The sequence below is a fragment of the Talaromyces marneffei genome, chromosome 2, assembly GCF_009556855.1.
Source record: "Talaromyces marneffei chromosome 2, complete sequence".
Lineage (NCBI taxonomy): Eukaryota > Fungi > Ascomycota > Eurotiomycetes > Eurotiales > Trichocomaceae > Talaromyces > Talaromyces marneffei.
In genome coordinates this window covers 1,980,455-2,007,238 of record NC_072349.1, presented here as the reverse complement: position 1 = coordinate 2,007,238, position 26,784 = coordinate 1,980,455, and the positions used below count along the sequence as shown (strand labels likewise).

Sequence of the window (26,784 nt, the reverse complement as noted above, 5' to 3'; positions counted from 1 at the left end):
ATTCTTCAGTCTCGCAAGAATAACTAATATGGCTTCTCTCCTGGAGGTCTAGCCGTGAGTCCGTGACGTTGAAACTGCCAAGAGCACTAGTTACAGAGTAATACTACGTACATAGTAACCAGAAATAGACTATCCTATTACATCCACAGAAGCCCTGCCTGCATTGTGTAGAGGTCGAGACAACCCCGGACCAAAAAGACGGAGAAAACACGGAGAACTGAATCTTACAGGCTGACGAGCTCAGAGCTAAAACTGAGTAGGGGCCAAAATCGAGCGCCTCACACGTAGATCGTCGAAGGACGATTATAGGCTCAGAGGTTGCGTGCGATAACGGTGGTAACCTGCAACTACGTGCTACGTAGTAAGTTGTAACCACTCTGTAAGCGCCGGAGACTGTTGAAAATCACGCCCCACCGTTGTCAGCGTTTTGTTTTCCATCTCTCAGATAGACGCACTGATTCCGTCATGATTGCAGTCGGCTGGGCATACGGCGCCAAAAGTACCTAGGTACCCGACGGCAGTAACTATGTTGGGACCAGAGATAGAAATGCTTGATAAAATAACTACGTAGCTGAACCCAGCCGAATAGTGCGCTTAGTATATCGACCGACCCCATCATACCTATGTGTAGCGTATATAGATGATAATTGAATGAGATTCGAGAGCGGCCTCAGTCCTAATAAATAACCAGAATATAATTCAGAATAATGGATATGGACACTCTACGCCGGGCCATCTAAGACGATGAATCAGGAAGAGCACACTATTTCTTGACATGTTATTGGTCGGAATTTGCCCGTTTTGAACGAGTCGCTTGGTTGAAGCTGTATAAAATCTGTTAAGAAATAAGCAAGTATATACGGTTCCACTACGTACTGTTTCATCGAGAAAATAAAAAAGACAAGGCAGCAAAGCAAGACTTCCCTGCTACGAGGAGACTCCGACTGGGCTGCGGGTGGAAGAAACCGCCCCGCCTGGCGCTAGCAGCAGGACATCCCGAACTCACCGATCTTCTTGCAGTGTCGGCACCTCTTCACCTTCACACTCCCACCACTCTGACTAATCTCGCCAATCTACTCAGCTCTCGTTCACCAACTACATTATCTCAGGAATAATTTCGTTTCATGTATCCAACAGCCAGCTCTTATTACTCCTGATAGTGGTATTCCGATCCCGGACGACACTGACGATTTTCTTCCCTTGGCTTTTTTGCAAGCTCGATTCGCTCCCCTCGGATTCATCGCACAACTCTCCGACAAACCAAAAATCCGCTTCGTTCTTGCCGCGAGTCTGAGCAGCCATGTTGCAGACTCAGACTCAACACGTTTTTTCCCATCAACATCAATACCCGCAAGCCGAGCCGTCGTGGCTGCATCAGCAGCAGCAGCAACACCACCAGGCCCAGCATCATCAACAGCAGCAGCAGCACTCATCGCTAGCCGCTCAGCAACATGCCCAGGCTGCCGCTGCCGCTGCCGCCGCCGCCGCCGCTCAACAGCAACACTACAACCGCATCGCGATGGCAGGAGGAAGCGGATCCGGCGCTGGCAACCAGGCACAGGGTTCAGGCAACAACGCCGCGGGCCTGAACGCAGATGGCTCATCCCTTTCGGCCGGTGCTGGTATGGATGGAAACATTAGCGAGGAGAGCCGCAAAGTCTTTATTTGGGTCGCAGAGCTGCTTGATCCCAATCGACGAGAAACTGCTTTGATGGAACTCAGCAAGAAGCGCGAACAAGTCCCAGAACTCGCTCTTGTCATTTGGCATTCCTTTGGTATGTATCTTCATTTTTGTTGTTTAGAGCGCTCAACTGACTTGTCATAGGCGTCATGACTGCTTTGTTGCAAGAGATCATTTCCGTCTATCCTTTGTTGAACCCTTCGCAGCTGACTGCCGCTGCCTCGAACCGGGTCTGCAACGCATTGGCGTTGCTTCAGTGTGTTGCGTCTCACAACGATACACGTACTCTATTTTTGAATGGTATGTCTTGCCGACTTGCTTTTCTTAACTAAAGGCTAATTACGGTGTAGCACACATCCCGTTGTTCCTCTATCCCTTCCTCAATACTACTTCCAAATCTCGTCCATTTGAATATCTACGCTTGACTTCCCTCGGTGTTATCGGTGCGCTTGTCAAGAATGATTCCTCCGATGTGATCAACTTTCTCCTCACAACCGAGATCATTCCCCTCTGCCTTCGCATCATGGAGACGGGATCAGAGCTCAGCAAGACTGTTGCCATTTTCATTGTGCAGAAGATCCTTTTGGATGACTTGGGCTTGAATTATATTTGCGCCACGTATGAGCGCTTCTACGCCGTCGGCACTGTTTTGAGCAACATGGTGACTCAACTTGTTGAGCAGCAGACTGTGCGGCTGCTAAAACATGTCGTCCGTTGTTTCCTAAGGTAAGTTTGCGATGTGGCGCGTGTATCATTGACCTGATCGACTAACCGTTTTGTCCAGACTTAGTGACAACAGCCGCGCCCGCGAGGCCTTGCGACAGTGCCTTCCGGAACCTCTCCGAGATGCGACTTTCTCATCCGTGCTTCGCGACGATGCTGCTACCAAACGTTGTTTGGCGCAATTATTAATCAACCTGTCAGACAACGTGGATGCCGGAAGTGCAGCCGGTGCTGCCATGTAACGGACACATTTTACGCATACAAATATCCTCATCCATAGAATGATGGATTTTCATGACCTGCATGGAACGGTAAACGGCGAACTCGGATATATATGTCTCTTCATTTGATCTTCTATTTGTCCTTTTCTCTTACCAGATTTATAACTCTTTCGGAAATGAGGCGCGGAAAACAACCGTCGATTTTCAATCTTCGTGATGGAATCAGGCAATCGACCTGATGCACGCTACAACACGTCCATTACGAAAACGGCTAATTCGGCGGTTTCGCATTTGCAATCTGGAAGACTATCTACCGCGTACACATATGCATGATTCTAGGAATGTTTCGTTGGTTGGATTTCCTTGTGGATGGTCGGTATATCCTATACATGATTCTTCGGGGTGCTGCTTTATTCTAATTTTGATCTTTGCTTCTTCCCTTCTTCTCTGCATTATACGGTTGTTGTGTGTTCATTGATATTTTTCACTTACCCTCCTGTGCTATAGAGTTTCGCTACACGAGAGATACCAGGATGTTTGCTTTTGCTTTTGCTTCTGCTTCTGCTTCTGCTTTCCTTTTGCATTTGTTGATTATGTATTCTTTCCACGCAACTGGAGTTTTGCCAAAGAACGAGACAGGTGATTTTAGTGCAGCGACCCTGTTCCAACTTCCAAGGCTGCACTGTCCGGCATAGCAAACGGACCACCACATGAATCTTTTCCGGAGGTGGACGAGGACTCGGCGTTTTACAACAAATTGTTTTTATCCTTTTTATCTTTTCACGCTTGCACAAAAGAATACTTGCTCGGTTGTACTCTATCAAAATCTATTTTTATGTGATTTTGTCATCATTACGAGTGGGAACACACCAGACGGCGAAATACTTGGCTGCTTTGCTATACTTGTTTCTCGTGTCTTCTTTGCCTCCCTTTCTCAATTCGGTGTCTATTATGTTTTCTTTTTTCCCCCTTTCTATGATTCTACAGATGGTAGAGCTCGTTAGACTCTCCACTGAGCTTACCGTCTCTTTTCGCGGCGAACAGCCATATTGTCATATTATTCTTATCGAAATATAATGGCCTAGTTTAGTACTATATTTTATCATATATACTTTCCAGTGGTTTAACCACCAAGTTACGTCACGATATCCCGTACTCCCATCCCTTCTGATGCAGGCACGATATCACGTGACTGCATCCGCCATATATAACCGAAAGCGGACTAACGCGAGGGATGCAATCGCGCCAAGACCTCAGGGCGCCCCTAACGAAAAACTGCGGAAAGACGAGCAGCCCTCGTCGCGCCTACGAGAGAGATCCCGTTCACTTATCGATCATCCGCGTTTTTTTAGTGAGCATTCTTGAAGAGACGTCGACAGGTTGATCCATGTGATTAATCTTTTATTCCGTGGCCTCGATCTTTTCCCACTCCACTCACCGATCTACCCCCCATCTCTAAGAAGAAGAAGAAGAAGAAGAAGAAGAAGAAGGGCAAAAAAGAAAAAGAAAACGTCATTGATCCCACACCCGTCCGCCATAGAAAAAAAAGGAAATCTTGAGATAGGTATCGCGCGCGCCGCGCCCGCCACCATCCATCATGGTATCGCGAAAGCGAGCTCACTCCGAAATGGAGACGGCAACACCCAAAAAGGAGCAGCCAGCTGCAGAAGAGCCAAGTCTATTGCAACGCATTCGCAACTGTTGGGAATTCGCGTCGTTGATGCAGTATATCTTCTTTTTCGGGAAGCTTATGAAGATCGATGAGGATTTGGGGATTGAAGTACGTTTTTCCTTTCTGACATGATCGGATTGCCGTTTTTAGCTAAACGTTTATGCTCGCATAGGATCTGGAAATGGAATGTCTCAAGCCCGAACCCTCCGAGAAACTGATGGAGATTGGATTGTCGCTGCTTAAATTCGTCTCATCGCATCGCGGATTAACGTATGTTCTATAAACAGGCCCGTCGCAGGACTTTTTCTCTCTCTCTCTCTTTCTGAGAAGGACGTGATCAATTAGCTAACCACTTCTTCATTTACGCATAGATTCGACAATTTCGATGAATATACGCGTCGCCAATACAACGCCAAAGCCCCTCAACTCGTCAACCCCTTCGGATACGACGAGGAACCGAATAAATTTAGAGATTTTGATGTGTTTTTGAAGCTGAAGGTTTTGCATCAATTATCGCTCTGGACGCTGTGGAATCCTGATCGCATTCGGGAAAAGATGCCCGAGCAGCGGGAAATAGATCAGACGCAATGGGTTCGTGCTCACGTCTCTCGGAATAAGCCCGTTGCTTGCTTGCTAACTACTGGGTGTGATAGAGAATCGAAGAGTTTGGCTGGGATAGTAAAGACCGAATCTACTACGTCTTAGATGACAATCGGCTATACCGTCGCACCGATCCTCCTATTCCTCCGCCGGCGCCGGCTAAACCCAAGGCGAACTCGAAGAAGGGTCGAGCCGCCGCCAGAGCCGCGAAACGCAGAAGACTGTCCACCAAAGTCGAAGAAGACGATGAAGATGCTACTGAGAGTGAAAAGACCTCGGCTGAAACCCCAGCGGCCGAGTATAAATGGGAGTGTCTTGCGACCAATCTGGCCGAATATCAAGCATTCCTTGATACCTTACAAAAGACTAGAGACCCGAATGAAAAGTCACTTCGAGATCGTATTGTGGAAGGAGTCTTGCCCATCGTTGGAAGAGCAGCAGAGGCAGAAGAACGCAAACGTCAAAAGCGAGAGAAGGAGTTGTTCAATTTGCAGTTACTAGCTGGCGCCAAACGGTCTAGCCGTCTCGCCGAAAAATTGGACAAGGAGCGACGCGACAGAGAAGCCATGGAGGCAGCTCGCAAGCGCGAACAGGAACTGGCCGCTGCACGCAAGGAAATGGAAATGCAACGCAAGATGGAGAAGGAACGACAGAACCGTATCATGACCCGTGAGCGTCGTATTCAGGAGAGAGAAGCCAAACGTATCCTACACGAGGAGGAAATGGCTCGTTTAGAGGAGGAACAGAAAAAACTCGAGTCTGGAGAGGCTCGAGTGTCGGAAAGACATCTCAAGGCTGAGTTGGATAAACGGAAGAAAGAAATGGAAGAGCTCGCGGAGGAGGATCAGTGGATTTTCGATTGTTCTGGTTGTGGTGTTCATGGTGAAAATATTGTAGGTCTCTTCTTTTTTTTTTTTTTTTTTTGATGAATTTTATGCGCCATCTTCTAACAGTCTAAACAGGATGACGGTTCGCATTGCGTGGCTTGCGAGCGTTGCAACGTCTGGCAACACAGCAAGTGCTTGGGTATCTCTCAACAAGACGCCGAGAAGGACGACTTTCACTTTGTCTGCGCCGATTGCAAACGTAAAGAAGAGGAAGCCAACCGACCAAAGATACCTCCTTTGAAATTCCGTATTGGATCAGCTTCGCCAGCAGCTACCGCACCTGCCATGAAAAAGGAAGGAGAACAGAGCCCATTGGCGTCGAAAGTCTCTCTGCCTACACTGTCAAACGTGACAGGCTTCCCTCAGCAATCGACAATCCCACCGGCTCAACCACAATTCAACGGGGGCCCACCAGTATCTCCTGAACGTCGTTTTTACCCCATTACCAATGGATTTCCAGCACCTGGATCACCATCCAAGGCGAGTGTCGGTCCTGCATCCTCGCCGTTGAGCTCTCTACCTAAGCCTGCGTACATTCCACGACAGGAACCTGCACAGAACTCAACAGCCGCTTTGCAAGGAATTCTTTCCGGCAACCCCTTATCTCACCGCCCATCATCATCGCACTCGTCGCCCATTCAAAATCGCCCGTCAATGTCGCCTACCCAAGGAAACCGTGATGTCGGACCTTTGGCCGGGTTTCCTCCATCAACCATTCCCAACGGGTCTCTTCCATCGACACCATACGGACAACATCGCCCAATCGCCCGACCCCAGGATCGAGGCGTCCCGTCCTTTTCATCCAGCATAGACCAGCGCACGACTTCATTCTCCGAGTCCTTCGCCCCCCACCACACTCCACCGCCCCCAGGCTCTCAAAATAACAATAACTTGGCTCTATCCGGTCTCAGCCCGACCAAGAACGACTCACCGCGGCCCGTGACAGCGAGCAGCGTCAGCAGCGCCTCGATCCTCCCTCCAATCCACAGACTCGAGCCCAGTCCCAAACTCATGGGCCGTAGTTCCGTGGACGCCCCGATCCCACCTCCCGTCAAAATGATGACCCCGGAGCAAGAGGGACGTCGACAGCTCGAGAACCAGTTGGCAAGTAACACGACCCTACCACCACTGTCATCTTGGAACACCCCATCTTCGAATAATAATATACAACCACCACTCGACCCAGCCCCGAATACGCAGAACCAGAATAATAGCATGAACGGGCATTAATCTTTTCTCTTCTTCTTTTGGCCATCCCAAAAGCATGTATTGCATATGACTAGAGTACAACTTTTTATTACTTGGGTAGAAGGGATATACGTATTACTTGCATTTGTCGTCTCGTCAATTGAATCATTTTTTTTTTCTTTAAAGTCTGTTACCTCTGGTTGTAGTAGATGTAGACATCTGGAACAGTCTATCTATATCATTCATGATTTCAATGCCTAGGTATGAATGAATATTCACCCATGGTTAACCACCAGACCTAGGTAGATCCATGGATCTCGACAAGGGCGACAGCAACCAGACTGGACCCTGCCTACTCAATCCCAGCTCTAGGTATATAGATGCGCATGCATATCACACTATGTAACTACTTGGTATTGGAAACACTGGTTTTGTTATCTCGGAATGGATTTGTTGGATTTGTCGTTTATTTTTCGAATGCGACGTATCTACATATATTCCTAGTATTTCCGAAGCTGGTTAATGGTTTGTGTTCGAATGTTCTACATGTAACGTTGGTGGGCATCGTCAACCAGCTCCATGTCTGCGGGTGCCTATATAATATGTACTGCAGATATATCTTGACATACATGTACATATTGATATTGAAGGTACATGTACCAAAGATAAGTTTTACGTGTCTGTCTAGAGGAAGCACCCGAGACGCAACGATTTACCCCTTGCGATGCATGATATCAAACTGGTCCAATTGATTATTTCCAAACGTTATCTAGCTACCTACCTACCTTGCGTAGAAACGCAACCGCAGTCCAGATTTCACCGAAAAGGACAAGCAAAACGTTTGGAATATGAGGTATCCTATCCCCCCCCCCCCCTCTCTCTCTCCTGTCAACGCCAATGCTGATAAGAAGAAAGTAAAAAGCAATGATATTTGAATTTAGACGGTGCTCATTCTCGGACTCCGAGCCGCTTGTCGGAATGAGTAGGTAGGTACGTATTAGATAGCTCTTTTCTTTTGGCGAGTACGTTCTTAAATCTCATCATAGAGTTTAAAACATACCTAGGTACAGTATACTTTCGTAGCCTCTTTTCTCACCGACTAGCTAACTAAACACATAACAATGTGTGCTCTGTACACATACACACACTACATACTTAAGTGTATATACTCTGTTTACTCTGATAGTACGAAAGAAGAATCTTTGATAGACACCAAGTAAACTAACAAAACTTTGTTTTGTCATGTCAACGTCTCCCGTACTTCCCCGAACCTATCATATACTAAGTAGTAGGCAAACCAACAGAATAGGCAAGGGTTCACGAATCGTTACACTGCAGGGGAGATCCCTGTACAAGGGGAGCATGTGCCGATAGGACATTGCTACAGAGTAACTACGCAGTAACTAAGGAGTAGTCAGCATACATCGTACGTATGGTATAGTTACCCTATGCAGTACATAACGCATAGTCACATACGGAGAACGGCACTCTGAGAGGGGGGTTGTGTAACCCCCTAACCATGGCGCTGGGTAAACTGGGCGAATAGTCGGTCACTGCGTACACCGTCAGATGGCCTGGACCGCAAAAATGCGAAAATTTCGTGCAGGTGATTTGCGTACCCTTGTCCTATTTCGGGGTATCCTGGCCCAGTCCGGATTGAAATTTGAGGTTCAATTAATCAATCAAAACAAAACAAATCAAATCAAATCAAATCAATAGGTGCATGCGCTGTACGTATGTACTCTGTACTTACATAGGTACGTGCTAAACTGTGCCGCTCCCTCTCTCTCTCTCGGCTTGTAAGTACGTACTATGACTCTATGAATGTACATTTTGGACTCGTGATGCAAGGATGGCTCGATTTAGTCCGTCACGTTCGTTGCTTCTGTAGCAGGCATAGCATCCGGTAGAGTATTTATTCGGGATTGGCTCGTCCTCATCCGTGGACTCTACAGGAAACTCTCATTCACCCAACAGGAAACTCCTTTTTTTTCGCTAGCTGCAGAGGTAAGAAATGTAAGTACGTAAATCAAAGATCAAAGCACGCACAAAAAAATACAGGATAATTTCATTATCAAAGTCTTCAATTTATTCATACAAAGGATGAAGAATCATGATATTCTTCCGTTGGGAATCCGGCCTTTGTATGCACTCTCGATCCAAAACCATAAAACAAATCTATTATTCGACTAGGATTTACAACCCTAGACGGGTTTAATGGGATTTGATTTGAGCAGGTCTCGATCGATTGATTGTGCTGATAAAGTTATTTACTAAGTTACAGTATAACAGAGTAGGTATTAAGTGGCCCACCCACCCACCTCGTAACCCTAACTCCGCGGTCCGGACTTAGTTATAGGCCATAAGTTAGGTAACCCATACCACGTATATCAACAAGAGACTGCAGCAAAATTCAGTTACAAATTAGAATCAGTCACGTAGATGGAACAGCCCAGTCGAGAACCAACTTCAATCCAAGTGTAGAAGTTTGCACCAGCCTTTCGTGAAACTAGGGAATAACATGCTGTATTTCCACTGTTAACAGGCTACTTCAGGGCGCACTATCACTCCAGCGGAGCCTGCCGAAGGAAAGACGCGAATAGAGGTTTTTTTTTTTTTTTTTTTTTTTTTCTTACGTATAAATCATTGACTCGTCATCCTCTGATTGTCTGATTGCTCGACTTGCAGGCAAACCTCACCCGTCATGACCTTTTCATGGAGTATTGGATATAAATGCCTCCGGCTCACACATCCGATAGTAAGCGGTGAACTAGTTAACCATCTGCAAGTATACGGGCGTGCTGTCATATCAGTATATCCATGCCGGTTACGATCTTCGGGAAATCGCTCCAAATGCGTACAAAAGCCGACTATTGCAATGACCACACTGGCCCAGGGCCTTCTGCTTCTGTCTGAGACGTGACTCATGAACCAGACTCTAACTATGCTACGTACTCCGTACTACTAGGACGGGAGATCAGTTCTAGGCCAGCTGGCCTGTCAGTTCCGCGAGGAATAGATATCTAGGTCCACTTTCCGGGCAGATAGTCTGGCGGTTAATTTTGTCTACGACGTCTATATAAGCGGGCGTTGTTTGATTTGGAATTGACTCAAATCTAGATGTCATGGTAGGGAACGCCGCGTCGATAGTCGTACATAGCGTGCTCTTACAACGTGGAACTATGTAAATTGATGTCGGACGATCGTGTCAGCCTGACAGCTAGCTAGCTGGCAAACATCCATCAAGGACCCCCCATTATTACCTCTTAGGGCAACTTCCTTAGTACGTACGGAGTACTCATACCACGTATCAATCCAGTGTCGTGACACTTGTAGTGTACGTACCAAGTGCAGTCTGGCACCCACTATGTAAGCCTTGATAGGATCCACTCTTCCTACGCGCTTGTGCCGTGGTACGGTGCGTATCACCTGGCCCACTCGTCTACCGGATTTGCATTTCCGCGCTTATTCCAACCAATCACCGCTTAAAAGTTGACACACAAGCAGAAAAATCTATGGTTGTACGTACGTCGTAGCTTAAACTTTGGATAAACTCCCGTTTGCTCATGAAAGTCCCAAGATTGTTTTGTTTGCCTTGTGGTTTGATTGATTGGAGGAGAGGAAGTGGTTTCAGTATTGCCCTGATATTGCTTAGTACTAGGTAGTACGTACTTTGTTATTTTGCCTTGAATGCGAATTTGCCGGTCCCGAAAAATCCCCGTGGAGTTTTGATGATAATACGTATATACATTATGTACCCACTTAGATTCTGAATAACGACTATGTATCCATTTCAATCCAGTCTATGAATTGAATTTTATGGAGTACTTCGTCACTATATGCTGATCACTGGGCGTCATGTATTGGTATGGTGACACGGGCACGTTCTCACGAAAACGTCAGCAACTGTACTGACGGTCCGCTTTCCCCAGAAACACTAATAAATCGGAGGTCGAAGGGCGGCCGAGGGGTACAGAGACCGCACGCCGTCCGGAACCGAGACTTTTGTACTCGTAGTACATGTCAATACGCATCTGCGTGTCATCCTCCAACACGGCCGGCGTCAAATGGGTGGACAACTTGCTTGAGGCGTTCGACATTCAAGGATTCAGCCTTACATACGTATCTCCCCGGTAACTTAGTCAAGTTAGCGGTGTGACTGTACTTACTTAATATGTAGCACTATGATTGCCTGGGGGGATAGTTAACTATGTAATGTACTAACTAACTTACTAGTTATGTACATACGTACTCCGTACATCCCACTGTCCACAGCCACGATAAGCGCTTATGTCGTAGTCTTTAACAGCCAAGTTACGGAGTAAGCTAACTACCCCATATATTAAGTTAGTTAGTTAGTTAACTAACTTATACGCTCAGTGAGTTAGGTAATTAGGTCAACATCGGTGACTTATTGCGCTGGGGGATGGAACCAACCCCTAGCCCGCGAATGCGCAATTTCTACGGAGTACTCCGAACAGGCCTTATTACGTACATAAAATACTACGTACCAACTTGCCCGGTTACCGTATGAAGTTGGCAACTAATCAGGCCAAGCTTGAAGACGCCCTTATTTAACTAAAAGCTTATTTTATCATTGTTATGATGACCGCGTGCCCCGTCACACAGACTAACCCGATTCTACTCCGTCTTTTGCTTCCTCCGTCTCCGTCGGAGTCCGCCAAGCCGTGCACTGCCCTGTTAGTTATGTAGTCAAGGCCAAATACAAACATGCCTTCTACCAGTTAGTTATCACGTAGGTTCTGTAGTATCCGTACTGAGTAACTGCAAACTCTACCGCTGATGTTTTAAGGTTTTTTTTTTATGGTCTTCCGTCATGCTGGCGCTCTCCAGATTGGGCCATGATCTCGATTCCGCGAATATGAAATACCGCTAGTGACATGGAAAACTGGCGGTCGTGGGCTCGTCGATGGGCGGTTACTCACAGACCGCTTGTAGTTGAGAGGTCATGCGGGACACAGATTGGAAAAAAATAAAATATGACGAGAATGACATATCTGGAATACGTGGCTCGGCGGCTGAAGGAGCTGCGCTGTAGAGCAATTGGCGGTCACACAGTTGGACATTGTGCAATGTCAAATTAGACCAGCATGTACGGAGCATCCGCAACTACGCTACGCAGTTGCACATACATACAACAAATACGTACTCCGTCTGGCTGAATCATTATGATCACTGACAGGACCACAAGTTGAATCATTCGCATGCGACCAATTGATTGGCCTGCAGTCCTGAAACACACACACACACACACACAGTCGAACGCTCAAGAAACATAGGGCGTGACGTGTTGCATATAGAAGAATTCTAACGGCGCCAATTTCGTTTTCCGCCAGACCCGTTTCGTCTATTAGTGCATATCATTAGTAGAAAGGTGCGTATGCAGGGTTCGGCGCTACTCCTGCGCCTTAGTTTGGATTTTGTGCTGAGCATGGCTCCACTCAATATTACGCCTTAATATACATGGTAACTAACTTAGTAACTACTCCATACAGGCTATCATACAACCCGGTATGTAAAAATGTCTCCGTTTTCGTATTACGCGCCAGGATACATGTAGATTGTACATGTACTCTGTAGCTCCGCCTTATGCTCCGTGTCCCCCCGTCAACTCTCAACAGAACGTTATGATCGGAAACTAAACGCATCCTGGATTAAACCCTGCTTACCTCACATATCACAGGAACACGTAGTGAGATACGTACCGCCATGTCTCAAACTAGCACCGCGCATATGATGGCGAGAATCTGAGCGATCATTGGGTTCCGATACTTTGGTTGACCCATGCATTCCCCCATGCATGTTGATTGAGTCTTTGAATCCTGGTCACAATTGCATTTGATTATTGTCCAGAAAAAAAGAACCAACAAACTTCGGCTACCACAATCTTACTTCCCCTATTTCATGAAGTGTTGGATATCCCAGACACAGCGAATTAAACCGAGCTCTGTTCGTAGGAAATTGATTCACCGTTTCTTTGCTCGTTGGCGCCTGGACACCATCAGAATACGGAACCTGCAGCTAGATAAGTATCTACCATCGAAAAAGGGTTGCCCGACTAAACAATCCCAATGCAGGTCGCCAAAGCGATCATGTCAGGGCATATACATACATACATACATACTTGAATACTCCGTATGTCTAAGTCTGTCACCACGGAGGAATCCAAGGAACGGATCAGATTAATACCTGAGGCCAAGAGTTTAGTTCAATTTTGGCGTCAATATCAAGGACGCTTCAATATTGAATATTGAATATTGAATCCAGCCCAGCTGGTCACTAACCCCCCCCCCCCCCCCACGGCTCGATGTTGATAGATCACAATCCCGTGATTGCCACATGGCCGTTTAAGCTTTTGCTTTCCGCTTCAGGATAGAATAGTCGAGTATCCTAGAGAGAAGAGGCAAACGCAAGAAGTGCACTTTTGCCGATCCTGTCTAGACCAGCTAACTTTTTATTTTATTTTATGTCAAGTCGGACTAAGAAGCCGTCAAAGAAAAGTGGTCTTCTCAAACAAGTGTCCCACAGGCCGTCTGACTAAAGAAGATTAGTTACGGGTCCTGTGTGTAAACTCTAGGTTTGACAAATCATGAAGATAGGAAAAAGAGTGCCTGGAGAGGAAGAAGCTTCGAATGTACATTTCCGCTAGTGAAAAGAAGAAGAAAAGAAAATCATATCACGAGTATCAAGCCACTGAAGATCCCTCTATCTCCACACACTGGAACACGCGGAGTGCACAGAGGAACCAAAGCTTCAGCAATGCGCACCATCGCTCTATTTGAGGACTTCTTGACATGAAGCGGTGCATGTTACACGCATCGGTTCTTGATCAAGGGCCGTGTTTGCGGATATATGTGCTTCTATTGTGAAATCATGCCATACGAACTTCATGACAGCGTCTTTTCAGATTATTTACCGAAGACTTCGTCGAGGGAGTTGACAAGGCGTATCTAGACTGTGTCCTTGACTCATGTCCTATTCGACTAGAGTGATCGACGGCCAATACTAAAGAGGGAAAGGATTCAGTCTATCCCGCATATGGAATCTCTCTCTCTCTCTTTTTTTTTTCAAGTCAGCTACATCCAATCATCGGTCTCTGGAAAAAGGTTCTTCACGTCTTATCTGCACTTTCAACGTTATGCCCCGAGCCAGGCAAAAAACGAGGAGGTTGGCCAAAGCAGAGTTTCGTCTTCGAGTCATGGGCATGGCTTGATTACACTCAATAGGAAAGGTTGACTTCTACCATGAAGCAAACACGGGTCCGTCTTATTCGTTTTTCTGAGGAGATCGGGGAAAGATGAAAGGCCTCATCTCATGTTCGGCGAATATACGTGCACAAGCAGTTTCCCATTGATGTAAGCTCAGCAGGGACCGGTTTCGTTAAACAGCGGTTCACCATCTGCTCGACGCTTCAACTTTGCGTCTATTTAGGTAACGGGGAACCGAGTCATCGTTAGGACCGAGCCTCATATTCAGCCCCTGGCATGTAGTACAACTTTTGAAGATGCGTGTCCCTAATTTAGGTTATTGTTTCACACTATGCAATGCCATGTCAAGCCAGTATCTGAGTATCCATGAGGAGGTGATGATCATGACAACGAGTGGTTCAGACTGCAGACAAAAGGGGAAAATGAAGTAGACCTATCGTAATCTCGACTCACAAGCCATCAACGATACTCATGCATTGGACATGCCATGGCTACCATGACAAGTATCTTCCGACGCTCAGGTCGTGATGAAAACCAACATTAACATAATAATTGTCTTGTCTATGCACGAGCCAGATGTTTGTTGGAATTCATGTATGTCATTCCAGAATCGGATATCACTCTCCTCTTCTTGCCCTTTGACTTCCCCATATGCACCCCGTGCCTTCTGCTAGTCATGTAATTGAGACTATTGATCTATGAAGTGCAGAAGGGCAACTTTGGAAGTGACTTGTTCTAAAAGGAAGGAAGCGATATTGACTCAGTTTCTTCTTGTCAACTCTTTCAGTAAGGCCATAGCATGACACGTACTGTAGATTTTGGAATGAATTCCCGAGACATCTTCAAACCGGTTCAAACCGATTCAAACCGACATGTCAATGAATCAAATTCTCGACATATTGAACCAATACGGAATAGAGTTAACTGATCGAAGACTGAAAAAAAAAAAAAAAAAAAGGACACTTGCCCGTTTCTGACTTAGGGTATCATACAGTTGAAATAGAGTGTAACGGACTAGCGACAGACAGGTCGCCCCGCTGGGAAAAAGTACCCATCAGCCACATGGCTGGTCGATTGTGTCTTGCTGCTTGCGTCTGTAGCTCTGTTGGCTGTCATTGGAGGGCACAGAGCCGCGTCCCGTATGTGTCGTACCGTATACGATACGTATTGACAAATACACACCCCCACCCACCAACTTATGATAAATTCCATAAAACAAGAAAACAAGAAAACACCAATCATGAGCCTGCGATATGCCAGGAGAATTCCTCTTGATCCGCAATTTTGGCAGGTGGATGTTCTATATAGAGTAGGATGTGCTGGAGCGATTGCTCCGTGCACTTCTACTACGGTACACGTTTAATACGATCGCCGTATGGAGGGGGTAATATTACATCGCGGCCTGGAGTACCTTGAGTACCCTCATCAATATGGATTGGCCAGTGAGTGCGCGCTCCTTACGTACGTAGTGAGTTAGTCAGGATTCAATAGTTATCAGTCACCTTTTCTCCACTGTTCGGTATATATGAACGCGCCGGAGGATTGAATTGCAGTCAGAGCAGTAACTGCGTTTTACTTTTGCTCCGCTCCGATCTCCGTGTCCCGGGCCCGAACTGTAAAACTCAAAATGGGAAAAAGTAAATGTATGATTGGTAGGGGTTATCGTTAAGCACTGCCTGCATTTCTATTGATTGATGTATTGAGAAAATTGATAGAGTTCTTCGAGACTTATGATGAAACATGCAAATCGTATTGTCTATGCATTCAGCCTTCTTCTATGTGGTCGTGTTTCTTTGTATGTGCGTATGTACGCATGGCTAGTTAGTTCTTTATTTTAGCTTATTTTTAAACTATCAAAGAACAAAAAAGATCGACCGTACATATCGAATATCCTCACGAGCTTGATTCAATGTGTAGATTACCTAAAAAAAAGTTCGTTCTATCTTGAAGAGGAATCCTCCTGACTTTACCGCATTTGACAGTCATGCATGATGCTAGTTGGTAAGATGACTCGAGTCTTAATGCGCCATCCTAGCGCAATTGATTCATGCCCTCAGACAAAATTTGTATGCACGGCAAATGATCCTGTGCGTTATCGCCTGCAGGGCCAACTGCTCAGGTGATTGACGCCGTGTTATAGGTCTGTTGAGGTCGATTGTGGACCATCATCGGCTTTAAACAGACACCGACTCTCGCGACCGCTACTCAGACCAGCTGAGCTCCTCCCGTCTCTAGTACACGAATAATATCTAGTTATAATGAATCGTGCTATAGATGTGGGCGAGCACAAGAAGAGGGGCAATCAATGCAAATCCTTGGCAGGGCAGAACGGGAAATACGACGGTACGAGTCGTTGCCAACCTTGAAGGTCTTCTCGGAAGAAACCGTGCGAATTAATTGACGAGGACTGCTCATTCTTGAGGGATTTCCTTGATTTGACCGTCTACCCAATCAAATGTTACCGCGATGATTTAGTCTGCTCGAAGGCAATCAAACCAACTCGATCAGGGTAGTACAGAGATTTCATGTTTTCTAGAAACATCAACACCCCATCTGTCAACTGTCAACTGTCAACTGTCACTCTGAAACGCCTTGACTTTTGTTTTTTCAAAAAAAAAAAAATGTTTATTTTCATCATGACTTATCATCTCCAAGTTTTAATGTGGAACCTCGTGATATCGCTCTTCCTCGAAAATCGTACAGGTAGGAAAATCTCTTTTAGACTTCACATTTTGCCTGTTCAGGACCGCTTTCTGGGGAATAATTCCCCTTTCGATGTAATTTCCCGAAAGCTAGATAAGGGCAGAGTCACTACTCCGTAGTGAGCCTGTAATGTCGTTCTGTTCTCTTGCACAGATGATCTGCCTCTCTAAGCACTAAACTAGATTTGTCGGCCTCCCTAACTACTACTATGTAGTACGTATGTATTTCCCCCGGGAAGTGGTCAGTGTGGTTGGCCGTGCGCTGCTGCTCAACGTGCCTTGAACTAAATAATTGGTGACAAGCACGGAGTACGACATACGTGGTAAGTGTACTGTCAGTATACATGGGCAATACACACACCGTACTAGCTCCATCAAAGTCCAAGTGTGGGACCGAAAAGTGATCTGAATCTGGGGCGCGCAAACTCAATGCCGCGGATTGGCTCGTCTTAGCGCGCTATCCCCATCACTTTTAGGCTGTGTATACGGATGGAGGACCGACAGGGACGATACCGCGCTAGTATTTGGTATTACAAATACCGGCACAACTCTCATTTGTAAGGTGTGCGCCTGTACCTGCTTCTAAGTTAACTACTTCCTCCAATCAATATACCCAGCCGTCGGACCAATTTTATGAAGCTTGCAAGAGGAAAATGCAGTACGAATTGATTACCGCTGCTATCTACTCCGTACCACGATTACGTACGTACCTACGTGCCGTGGTTGAGGCGGGATCCACTATCAAGCGGTCGAGATCCTCTGGTTCCACTCTCTGTATCCCGTACAGCCAGCGTACTATATCTATGTAGCATCATGTACCTCCTACGCCGCATGAGATGATCAAATACTCTACACACAGCCCAATTAGTCTGCTAGCCAGACTCAGGTCCACTTCTCTGGACAAAATCCAATTGGCAAATGATTTTATTTTATTTTTATTTTTTATTTTTTATTTTTTTTGCTTTAGCTTCAAGCCTCACGCCTGCTCTCGACTGCATCTAACGGTCTAAGCAGGAAGCAGTAAGCGCCAAGTTAAACTGCTCTCTAAATAGCTCAACCCCATTCCAAGTAACTAGTTGACCACTTTCTGTCTATATGTAGAAGCCCAACTGCCATAAAATCGATTCTCCATTTTTATTTTACTTCCTTTCAATTATAATATTAAACCCTGAGTGTCTCGCTTTCCAAAACATTGCCCCCTTCTTTTTGCCTCCAGGTGAGACTTCTCAGGTGAGGTGTCTATTCAACCGTCTGTCTGTCTGTCTATTTTGGGTACTTCGCCCAAAAAAGAAACCAGTTCTGCTTCTTTATCTCCTCTCTCCTCCTCCTCAGTCTATCCAGGTACAACACCACATCAATCTTCCCAAGATAGACCATCACAGCCAACAACAAAGACACACTCGTCTAGAACTGCCCTGCTGCGGCTAAATTTAAGCTGAAAGCCGTGCCGCGCCATACCTAGGTTTGACAGCTCAGTTCGCAGTCTCAACAACACAGGTCAATGAAACATCCCATCGCCAAGCACACAACACCTCAGATTTCCAACAAGACACGATCGAGTGTGTTTCATTGCACTTGCGACCCATCTATTACTCTTTCCAGAAGATTCAGTTTCGGTTTCAGTCTCTGGATCCATTACTCAGTGGTCGTGGCGAGTAAGTGAGTTTCCCTCCGGAAACTGCCAGTGATTTCCCACTAGTGTTTCCTCTCATTCCTTCCTTGTCCCCCCTCCCTCCCCTCCTCCCCTCTCCTCCTCCTCCTCTGCCACCACCAAGACTTCTTTTTCTTTCTTCATGCTTCATCTTTTTTCCTTTCGTCCTGCTTTACCTGCCCCAGTCTTCTTCATACAAATACAGACGGTTTCCTCTTTCTCCTCTTTCACATCTTCCTCCCATTCTCTTCTTCTTTCCTCTCCAAGTCAAACATTCTTATCAGAAACATCCATCCTAGTCATCTTTTTCCTCGTCAGCTTGACTCAGCTTTCATTCATACCAACAATCAGCCATCTTTCCTCTGAAAGCTGCTTATTTGCAACACTAGATTGTTGTTCCTCAGTCCTCTTGTACCGAGCCATACAGCCTATCCCTTACCTTGTCACGTCGAAAGCCAAACAATACAATCAACACTTTAGTCCTAGCCCGTGATCACCATTTTCTCAGACACGATTCTGGGCAAAGCGAAACTCGGCTTCTATCAGTTCGATCTCAATCGTAATTGAATCCAAGGAGCCGAGCTAGTCCTGCAGGCCTAGTCGATTTGGGGACATCACGCCTGTTCAGGATTTCATTGGGATTCATATGAGTAGAGACATGATGACAAGCTTTACATCAAATTCTTCCGATGGTCAATTGAACGGACGGCCACAAAACTATCCACAATTCTCGAATAATTCGTTATCGCCAGACTCTATAGCCATGTCTAGAACACCCTCGCTTTCGGTGAGTTATTGTGTCGTGTGTTTTGAATGAACCTTCTTCTGACTGACATATTCTCATAGTCCTATGTAGGATCAACCTCTTTCGCATCTGATGCGGCATCTCAACCCACCCTTCATACTGGCGACGCGGTAAGTCGCAGCTGCCGGCCCCAAGGTATTCATCTGCAAGATCTCAACTGACGCGTCTTTAGCCTCAATATGAACCTATCGGACATGGCCTTCCACTTGAATTTGGTCTCCGAAACATGAACAACGAGAACAAAGTCCGAGTCTTGAAGACTCCGCGTGTGCGACGCCGCCATAAGACCGCAAAGGGCGACAAAGCCTCAAAAATCGAAATTCCGGCACCCTTGAGCCAGTTAACCCAGCACCTGCACCACGTTCCAATCAAGGATATGGAAGCCTGGGTGAATCGAACAGGCGACATTCGTCGTCGAGACGCTAAGAAGTCCGGCAAAATCGCACGGCCTATGAACTCGTTCATGATGTACCGCTCTGCTTATGCAGAACGGGCAAAGGAATGGTGCAAGCAGAACAACCACCAGGTCGTCTCATGTCTCGCGGGGACAAGCTGGCCTATGGAGCCGCCCGAGATTCGGGAAAAATACGAGTTGCTGGCTTTGGTTGAAAGAGACAACCATCAAAAAGCACATCCTGAATACAAGTTCGCTCCGAACAAGACTCAGACGCCGCCTCGTAAGAGGCGAGCCAATAACGACAACGGTAGTGATGCGGACGATTCTGCATCTCGGATTGCCTCCACTGAGTCCCCGAACCCTCACAAGCTGATGAAGCTGAAGAGTGAATATGACAGCCGTGAATCGACTCCATATGACCAGGAACCTCTGTGCACTGAGCACTACCAAGCTCGATGGTCAGCTCCTATTGGCCGACCTTTGCCAACACGCCTCATAGCGCCTCACGAGCAACAGCATCATGGTCTATACTACATGAATGCACATGGAACATTTGCTAACATGATTCGATCTTCTGACGATTCGCACGCGGCTGCACGGCCCACCGGTTATGTCATCAACAATGGATATAGCGTGTCAACCAGTCTGGCGAGTATCCCAGGAAGCATCAACCAAGAATTGTTGCGTCCATATAGCAGCAACAGCAGTACTGTGAGCACTTCCACTGCAAACAGTAGCAATCATATCCTTAACAATGGTGCCGTGGCTACTCGCATGGATGACAGCCAGCTAGACCCACAGCTATTGACGTCCCACCAAGCTGGGCTTGACATGCGTTCGTATAACCATGTCAACATGTCTACAATGTGGCCACAGCACGATCAGGATCTGGGTACATATATGCCCATGAGTGCTCCGATGGGAAACAACGGTGATTCATATGATCCATTGAACACTGGCTATACCATGCAACCTCTGGAAGAGGGACAGCAGGTCTGGGCGCCGTGCGGCGAGAATGAGGGAATCAGCGGGTGTGAGGTTGTTGGCAAAGACTTTGACCAGTGGATTCATAATCAGAACCACCATCACTATGGTGGACCACAGTGATAAAAGATCTATCGATCTATCACTTTCTAGAACGAGTTGACGAATGCCACGACGACGCCTATTTCTGGCGGTTATTCTCAATTGTTCAGTCAGGTTTGAGAAAGAAAAGATACCCCCCTTGGCTTTTTAGATGAGAGCATGGAATCCATCTTCAACGCCTTGACTATTTCCTTTTGCGGATGTGATGTACCTAATGTGAGTTTTGTTTTTCTCCTCGGTTCGGCTTGTTGCTTTTCGATTTTCCCACATTCTGTTCGCTTGTTCTTCCATTTTTCTTCACCCTACAAATTTTTTTTAATCAGCTTGTGCTGCATTTATGGTCAGGAGGTTTTCTGTCTATTCCGCTCATTATGGCATGCGTGTACTTTTGGGAGGGGTCTTGGGAGGCAATCTGTTCACGCAATCATGGACTTAAAGAACCGTTGTAGACGTTGGCCTCGGGGCACATCTTGATTTGTTGTTGTTTTTTATTGCGTGTAAGTACCAGGATGTTAGACTGAGAATGGATAATGACTCAATACGTATTCGTTTTTCTCAAAGGTAGATGAGGAACCAGGGTAGTCGTGCACAGTGTATGTTGTGTTTGACTTTTGGCCCCTTGAGTAGTTAGCTAGCCTAGCTCTCTGCACAATAATTGAGCTAGTTGCTGTACAGCATAGTTCCATGCAAGCTCATGCTTAGAGGATCTTGGCCTGTCGCGTGATGAAGTTGGTTAAGCAAGTCAAACTGTCAAAGTGTTGAGAGGGTTACGTCCCCGCCGGCCAAGAAATGCGGCACCTGAGAATCTCCAAATCTCCGCAACAATTTACTCACGCGTTTTCTCTCGTGATAGCATGACAGACAGAGCATTTAATCATATTACCGCAACCGCAACTCATTCAATATCCGATCGAAATGTACGGCGAACTAGGAAATAAACTGGTAATCTACCCCCCCCACCCTTCCTACCAAAACGCAACAGAAAGCGAAACAACAGAACTGACCGCGAACCCAAAAAAAAAAGGTCCAACACGCCAAACGCACCCAATCTCTCGCCCATCTACCCCCCTACCAAACTGAAATCGTCCGCTCCGTCGCCCGCGAAGTGCGCGACCTCAATAATGACGTTGCGCATCATCTCGCGCCCTTTGAGAGCGCTGACGGAAGTCAACAATCATCCTTCAACCCCTCCGCACAACCGGCCATTGCCTGTGCGTTGTTGGTAGACCATTTGTGCATGCGACGGAATAAACGGTGTCTGTTGGCGTATCACCGTGTTCGAGCGGAGAAGTTGGAGGAGATGTGTTGGAAGGGCATTGATGTGTTGGAGCAGCAGCAGCCCGTTACCACTGCCGCTGGAAATAATAATAACAATAATAACGGGAACAAAGAGTCAACGGGCAATACAGACGACAATAGCGCGACGACGAACACGTCGGGACAAAACTCGCTGAGTCCCGAGGAAGAAGAATATTTCCGGCTGTATAGTGAAATGCTCGCGGCGTATAAAGGGCAATGGACGGATATTGATCTAACGGGTAGTCTGGAGCCGCCGAAGGATTTGTTTATTGATGTGCGAGTGTTGAAGGACGCGGGCGAGATTCAGACTGAATATGGGTATGTTTCTTTCTCTTTTTCTTTCTATAATCTGATCGGATGGTGCATGACTGACTTGAGGGGGTAGGGCAATCAACCTCACCAAGAACAGCCAGTTTTATGTCCGGCAAGGCGACGTCGAGCGCTTGATTGCGCAGGGATATTTGCGGCGATTAGGCTGATATAATGTGATTACGTATAGCTATGTATATAGACCCTTAGATACCCAAATATTAATATTTTCCTTTCGATTCGTTCCACATGGAAGAGAAGAATGATGCCTGAGGCCTCGAGATTTACTCGGGTTGGGGTAGTAAGCTACAATAGTTAGTCTACGGAGCAGAGTATGAGGCTGTCCAATCAGGTGGGCATAATCGCGCAGCTGTAGATAAGACCTTGGCACTACGTAGTTCTAGACTCGTCGATGGAAAAGCCTGCATGTGACGATTGGTGAACGTGAAACATTTCAATTGCCTTTTCTCATAAGAAAGAGAAACAGAATACCATCAACTAGTTAACTAGTTAGAATAGAAAAGTGTTATGTAAACAGGTGTCAAGGCTTATCAGCCTTTGCTCTAAGGAAAACCCACAGCGGGGCCAGTTCCAGACTCGAGCGGATTCCTTCTTCCTTCGTCGTTCGCCTCTTTTCTTCCTTCTTTTTCTCTTTATTTACTCCAGCTGAAATTTGGCCATGCCTCTTCAATTCTCATAATTGTATAACCTGTGTCGCCGGACACATGCCATGGCTTTGACACCCTCGCATGACTCCACCTACTACGTAGTCAACAGTCGTCATGGACATCCGATTCGGCGGCCGCGGACGCAGCAATTCCCGCACATCCAGATATGATGTGCTTGGTACCGACAGCAATCACGGCGATAACACCATCAACGATGAAAATGACGCTTACGATGCTGGCAATTCAGTCATGGAAGCGCCTTTTTCTCCGACAATCACGAAAGGGGACCCTGTGCACAGTCTGAGCAATGTCAAGACTCCCGTTCGGTCGTTTTACCATAGAGCTTTTCATGGGTCTTTAGGTTGGTTTCCTTCCGTCTTTCCAATTGACCAGAATTCGTCTGATGTGCAAACGTGCAGATCCTGCGCAATATTCTTCTCATGGCGTTCGTGAGCAGACCGCAGAGCTTGCTTCGCTCGCCATCTCCGATGCAGACACTAATCTGTCTGCTGCTTCTGCGCCTCCTTTAAACGATTCTATTCCCCCAGGTCTGGATATCTTCCGAAAGCAAGACGCAGGAAGACACAGGGCTAGTAGTCATGGTGCTGCTGACGGCATCTTACCACCAACTGCAAACGACTTTGATATATCTGCTCGATTTGAGGCGTCGTCAATGTCTTCTCCACCGCCGCTGTCGACTTCCAATCTGACGGCAATTTTGCGCAGCTCTCCACCTAACGCGATCGAAAACCGGCCAGAGACCAGTTCATCTGGGAACGACACCGACTCGAGAGGCGCCGACTCCTCGAGCCATGTAGACGGGGCCGAGGAGGAGAACCAGCCGGATGAAGGAACAGCGCTCATCCGCAAGAGGACGCTATCGAAGAGCTACAATTACGGGACTACAGCAGGAGACATGGAGAGTCAACCTATATATATTTACGATGGCCGGAAATCATTCTTGCACGATGTATACTCTAGGACCAAGAAGGTTTTCTACATCACTACGCACCCAAAGTCCTGGGACCGCCACATCATATGGGAAGAAGGCGTCGTCCGTCCTATCAGTCTCCTTCCTGCTGTGTTTTTGGGACTGCTTCTCAATATACTTGACGCCTTATCCTACGGCATGATTCTGTTCCCTCTCGGTGAAGCCATATTTTCCGACTTGGGCTCCGACGGTATATCCATCTTCTATATCAGTACGATTATCTCGCAGTTGATTTTCTCGTCCGGAGCGTCCGTGTTTAAAGGCGGAATTGGTAGTGAGATGATTGAAGTTGTTCCCTTTTTCCATAAGATGGCCTTTATGATTCTCAATCGAGTCGGTGAAGATAATCCTCGAGCCGTTCTTGCGACGACGATTCTGTCTTTCTCGCTCAGCTCGATATTGACAGGAGTCGTTTTCTTTCTCATGGGCGTGTTCAAGCTGGGCTCGCTGATAGGGTTCTTCCCTCGCCATATTTTGATCGGCTGCATCGGCGGAGTCGGATGGTTTCTGGTAGCTACCGGAGTCGAAGTCTCTGCGCGATTGTCGGGGTCTTTGGAGTACAATCTGGAGATGTTACGTCATCTTTTCCAGCTTGATACATTGTTCCTGTGGACGGTACCACTTGCACTTGCTATTATTTTACTGGTTGTGAAACGTTTCGTTAAATCCAATTTTCTGGTTGGGGGATATTTCATTGTGGTGGCTGTTTTGTTTTACGTTGTCAAATTCATTGCACGTATTGATATGCATACTTTGCGCGCGGGAGGTTGGGTGTTTGAGCCGCCAGCGGCGTCTAATCCGTGGTGGCATTTCTACACGCTTTATGGTAAGTCTGAGCCACTCATATCATGCTAACCACTGGTTCTAATGTCCTATACAGACTTCGATGTTGTCAACTGGCCTGCTCTGGTTGATACGATACCTGCCATGTTTGCACTTACCTTCTTCGGCGTTCTGCACGTTCCTATCAATGTCCCAGCTCTGGGAATATCAACTGGAGAAGACAACTTGAGTGTTGACCGGGAATTGATCGCACACGGCATTACAAACACATTATCAGGTTCTGTTGGGAGTATACAGGTGAGTTTCGAGAAACAAGGTACATGACATGGCCTCTGGACTAACCTGTATAGAATTATCTTGTATACACCAACAGCCTGCTGTTCATTAACAGCGGCGGCAATTCTAGACTGGCTGGTATTATGCTGGCAGCAGCTACGGCTGGGATCATGGTCGTTGGGCCGGTTATCATTGGCTACATCCCAATTCTTGTCGTCGGAGCATTGATCTTCATGCTCGGTATAGAGCTATTGGAAGAAGCCTTGGTAGATACCTGGGGCAAGCTACACCGGTTAGAGTACCTGACCGTCGTCATCATTGTAGTGACGATGGGTGCATGGGACTTTGTTATTGGAATCTTTGTTGGTATCATCCTAGCCTGCGTTAGTTTTGTGGTACAAACTTCACGCAAGTCGGCGATTCGAGCTACTTATTCTGGTGAATTCACCGCGTCAACGGTCAGACGACCTCCAATTCAGCAAAAGTTTCTAAAAGAAGCCGGACGGCAGACGTTGATTATCAAACTGTCTGGATTCTTGTTCTTCGGGACGATAGTCAATGTTGAAACGACGGCTCGGGGTTTGATTGATGAAGAAGCTTTCACGAGACAGCCGATAAGGTTTTTGGTTTTAGACTTTTCGCGCGTGAACGGTCTAGATTTCTCAGCTGCCGAAGCTCTGACGCGGATCAATCGGATACTGGGAAAAAGAAACGTGCAGGTGTTGATTTCTGGATTAGACGTTCAAGGCGAAGTGGGCAAAAGTCTACAGAATGTGGGACTATTTGCCGACGAGAGTCAAGTCCAGATATTCGAGGACCTGAACTCGGCGCTCGAGTACTGCGAAAATGAGTACCTCAAGGTTTTCTATAACCGCAAGGAGGCGCTTACGGAACAACAACAACAACAACAACAACAACAACAACAACAACAACAACAACAACAACAACAATTTTCTAGAACATCTCTGGAGGTACCTAGCAGCACGCTGCCTACTGGTCCGTCAACGCTTTTAGACCCATACGGCCATTCGCCACGGCGTAATTATCTGCAACAAGCCGCGCTCACTACACTTCGCGAAGATCAAACGGCAGCGAACATCGCACAAAAATGGACCACATTCCGCCAACCACTGCCACTTCTACTCCAAACCTTCCACGATCTCACAACCCATCAATCGGAAGACTTTTGGTACCCAGCATGCGCCTACTTCCAGCGCGAGACCTACCCCAAGGGTACAGTGCTATACTATGAAGGCGACGAGCCAACGATGTTCTATCTCCTAGAATCAGGCATGCTCCGTGCAGAATACGAGCTTCCTCAGGGCCGGTATTCAGAGCTCATCGTCGCGGGCCGACCATGCGGAGAATTACCATTCTTCGGCGGTACACCGCGCACCGCAACCGTCAAAGTCGACCAGGACTGCGTGGCGTGGTGTCTGGATCGAGAACGGTGGGCGGAACTCCAGGCTGCAGAGCCGGAGATTGCGCAGGAGTTGTTGATGGTTGCGCTCAAGTTGACGGCGGAGAGGATGGATAGTATTACCTCGCATGTCCTTGCGATAGCCGGTTGATTTAACTTCTAACTGTTAACTAGTCAGTCAGTCAGTGTTGTATCA

General features: G+C 46.8%; 5 protein-coding genes across 5 annotated transcripts; all 5 read left to right on the top strand.

Moving 5' to 3' along the window:
- Positions 1 to 1,300: 1,300 nt before the first annotated feature.
- EYB26_003078 (uncharacterized protein) lies at positions 1,301 to 2,646 on the top strand (the record flags this gene model as incomplete). The annotated part of the gene is made up of 4 exons (XM_054262381.1): positions 1,301 to 1,775; positions 1,826 to 1,981; positions 2,032 to 2,407; positions 2,466 to 2,646. 4 exons carry the CDS (start codon positions 1,301 to 1,303, stop codon positions 2,644 to 2,646), a joined length of 1,188 nt encoding a protein of 395 aa, XP_054118356.1.
- Positions 2,647 to 4,222: 1,576 nt separating this feature from the next.
- On the top strand, positions 4,223 to 7,014 carry EYB26_003077 (uncharacterized protein; the record flags this gene model as incomplete). The annotated part of the gene is made up of 5 exons (XM_054262380.1): positions 4,223 to 4,405; positions 4,470 to 4,567; positions 4,669 to 4,888; positions 4,951 to 5,790; positions 5,860 to 7,014. 5 exons carry the CDS (start codon positions 4,223 to 4,225, stop codon positions 7,012 to 7,014), a joined length of 2,496 nt encoding a protein of 831 aa, XP_054118355.1.
- Positions 7,015 to 19,317: 12,303 nt separating this feature from the next.
- EYB26_003076 (uncharacterized protein) lies at positions 19,318 to 20,863 on the top strand (the record flags this gene model as incomplete). The annotated part of the gene is made up of 3 exons (XM_054262379.1): positions 19,318 to 19,341; positions 19,401 to 19,469; positions 19,532 to 20,863. The coding sequence occupies 3 exons, from the start codon at positions 19,318 to 19,320 to the stop codon at positions 20,861 to 20,863; spliced, it is 1,425 nt and encodes a 474-aa protein (XP_054118354.1).
- An 894-nt stretch (positions 20,864 to 21,757) lies between these two features.
- EYB26_003075 (uncharacterized protein) lies at positions 21,758 to 22,620 on the top strand (the record flags this gene model as incomplete). The annotated part of the gene is made up of 3 exons (XM_054262378.1): positions 21,758 to 21,784; positions 21,867 to 22,459; positions 22,527 to 22,620. The coding sequence occupies 3 exons, from the start codon at positions 21,758 to 21,760 to the stop codon at positions 22,618 to 22,620; spliced, it is 714 nt and encodes a 237-aa protein (XP_054118353.1).
- A 612-nt stretch (positions 22,621 to 23,232) lies between these two features.
- Positions 23,233 to 26,739, top strand: EYB26_003074 (uncharacterized protein; the record flags this gene model as incomplete). Its single annotated transcript, XM_054262377.1, has 4 exons — positions 23,233 to 23,479; positions 23,538 to 24,935; positions 24,990 to 25,189; positions 25,243 to 26,739. The coding sequence occupies 4 exons, from the start codon at positions 23,233 to 23,235 to the stop codon at positions 26,737 to 26,739; spliced, it is 3,342 nt and encodes a 1,113-aa protein (XP_054118352.1).
- Between the last annotated feature and the right edge of the window lie 45 nt (positions 26,740 to 26,784).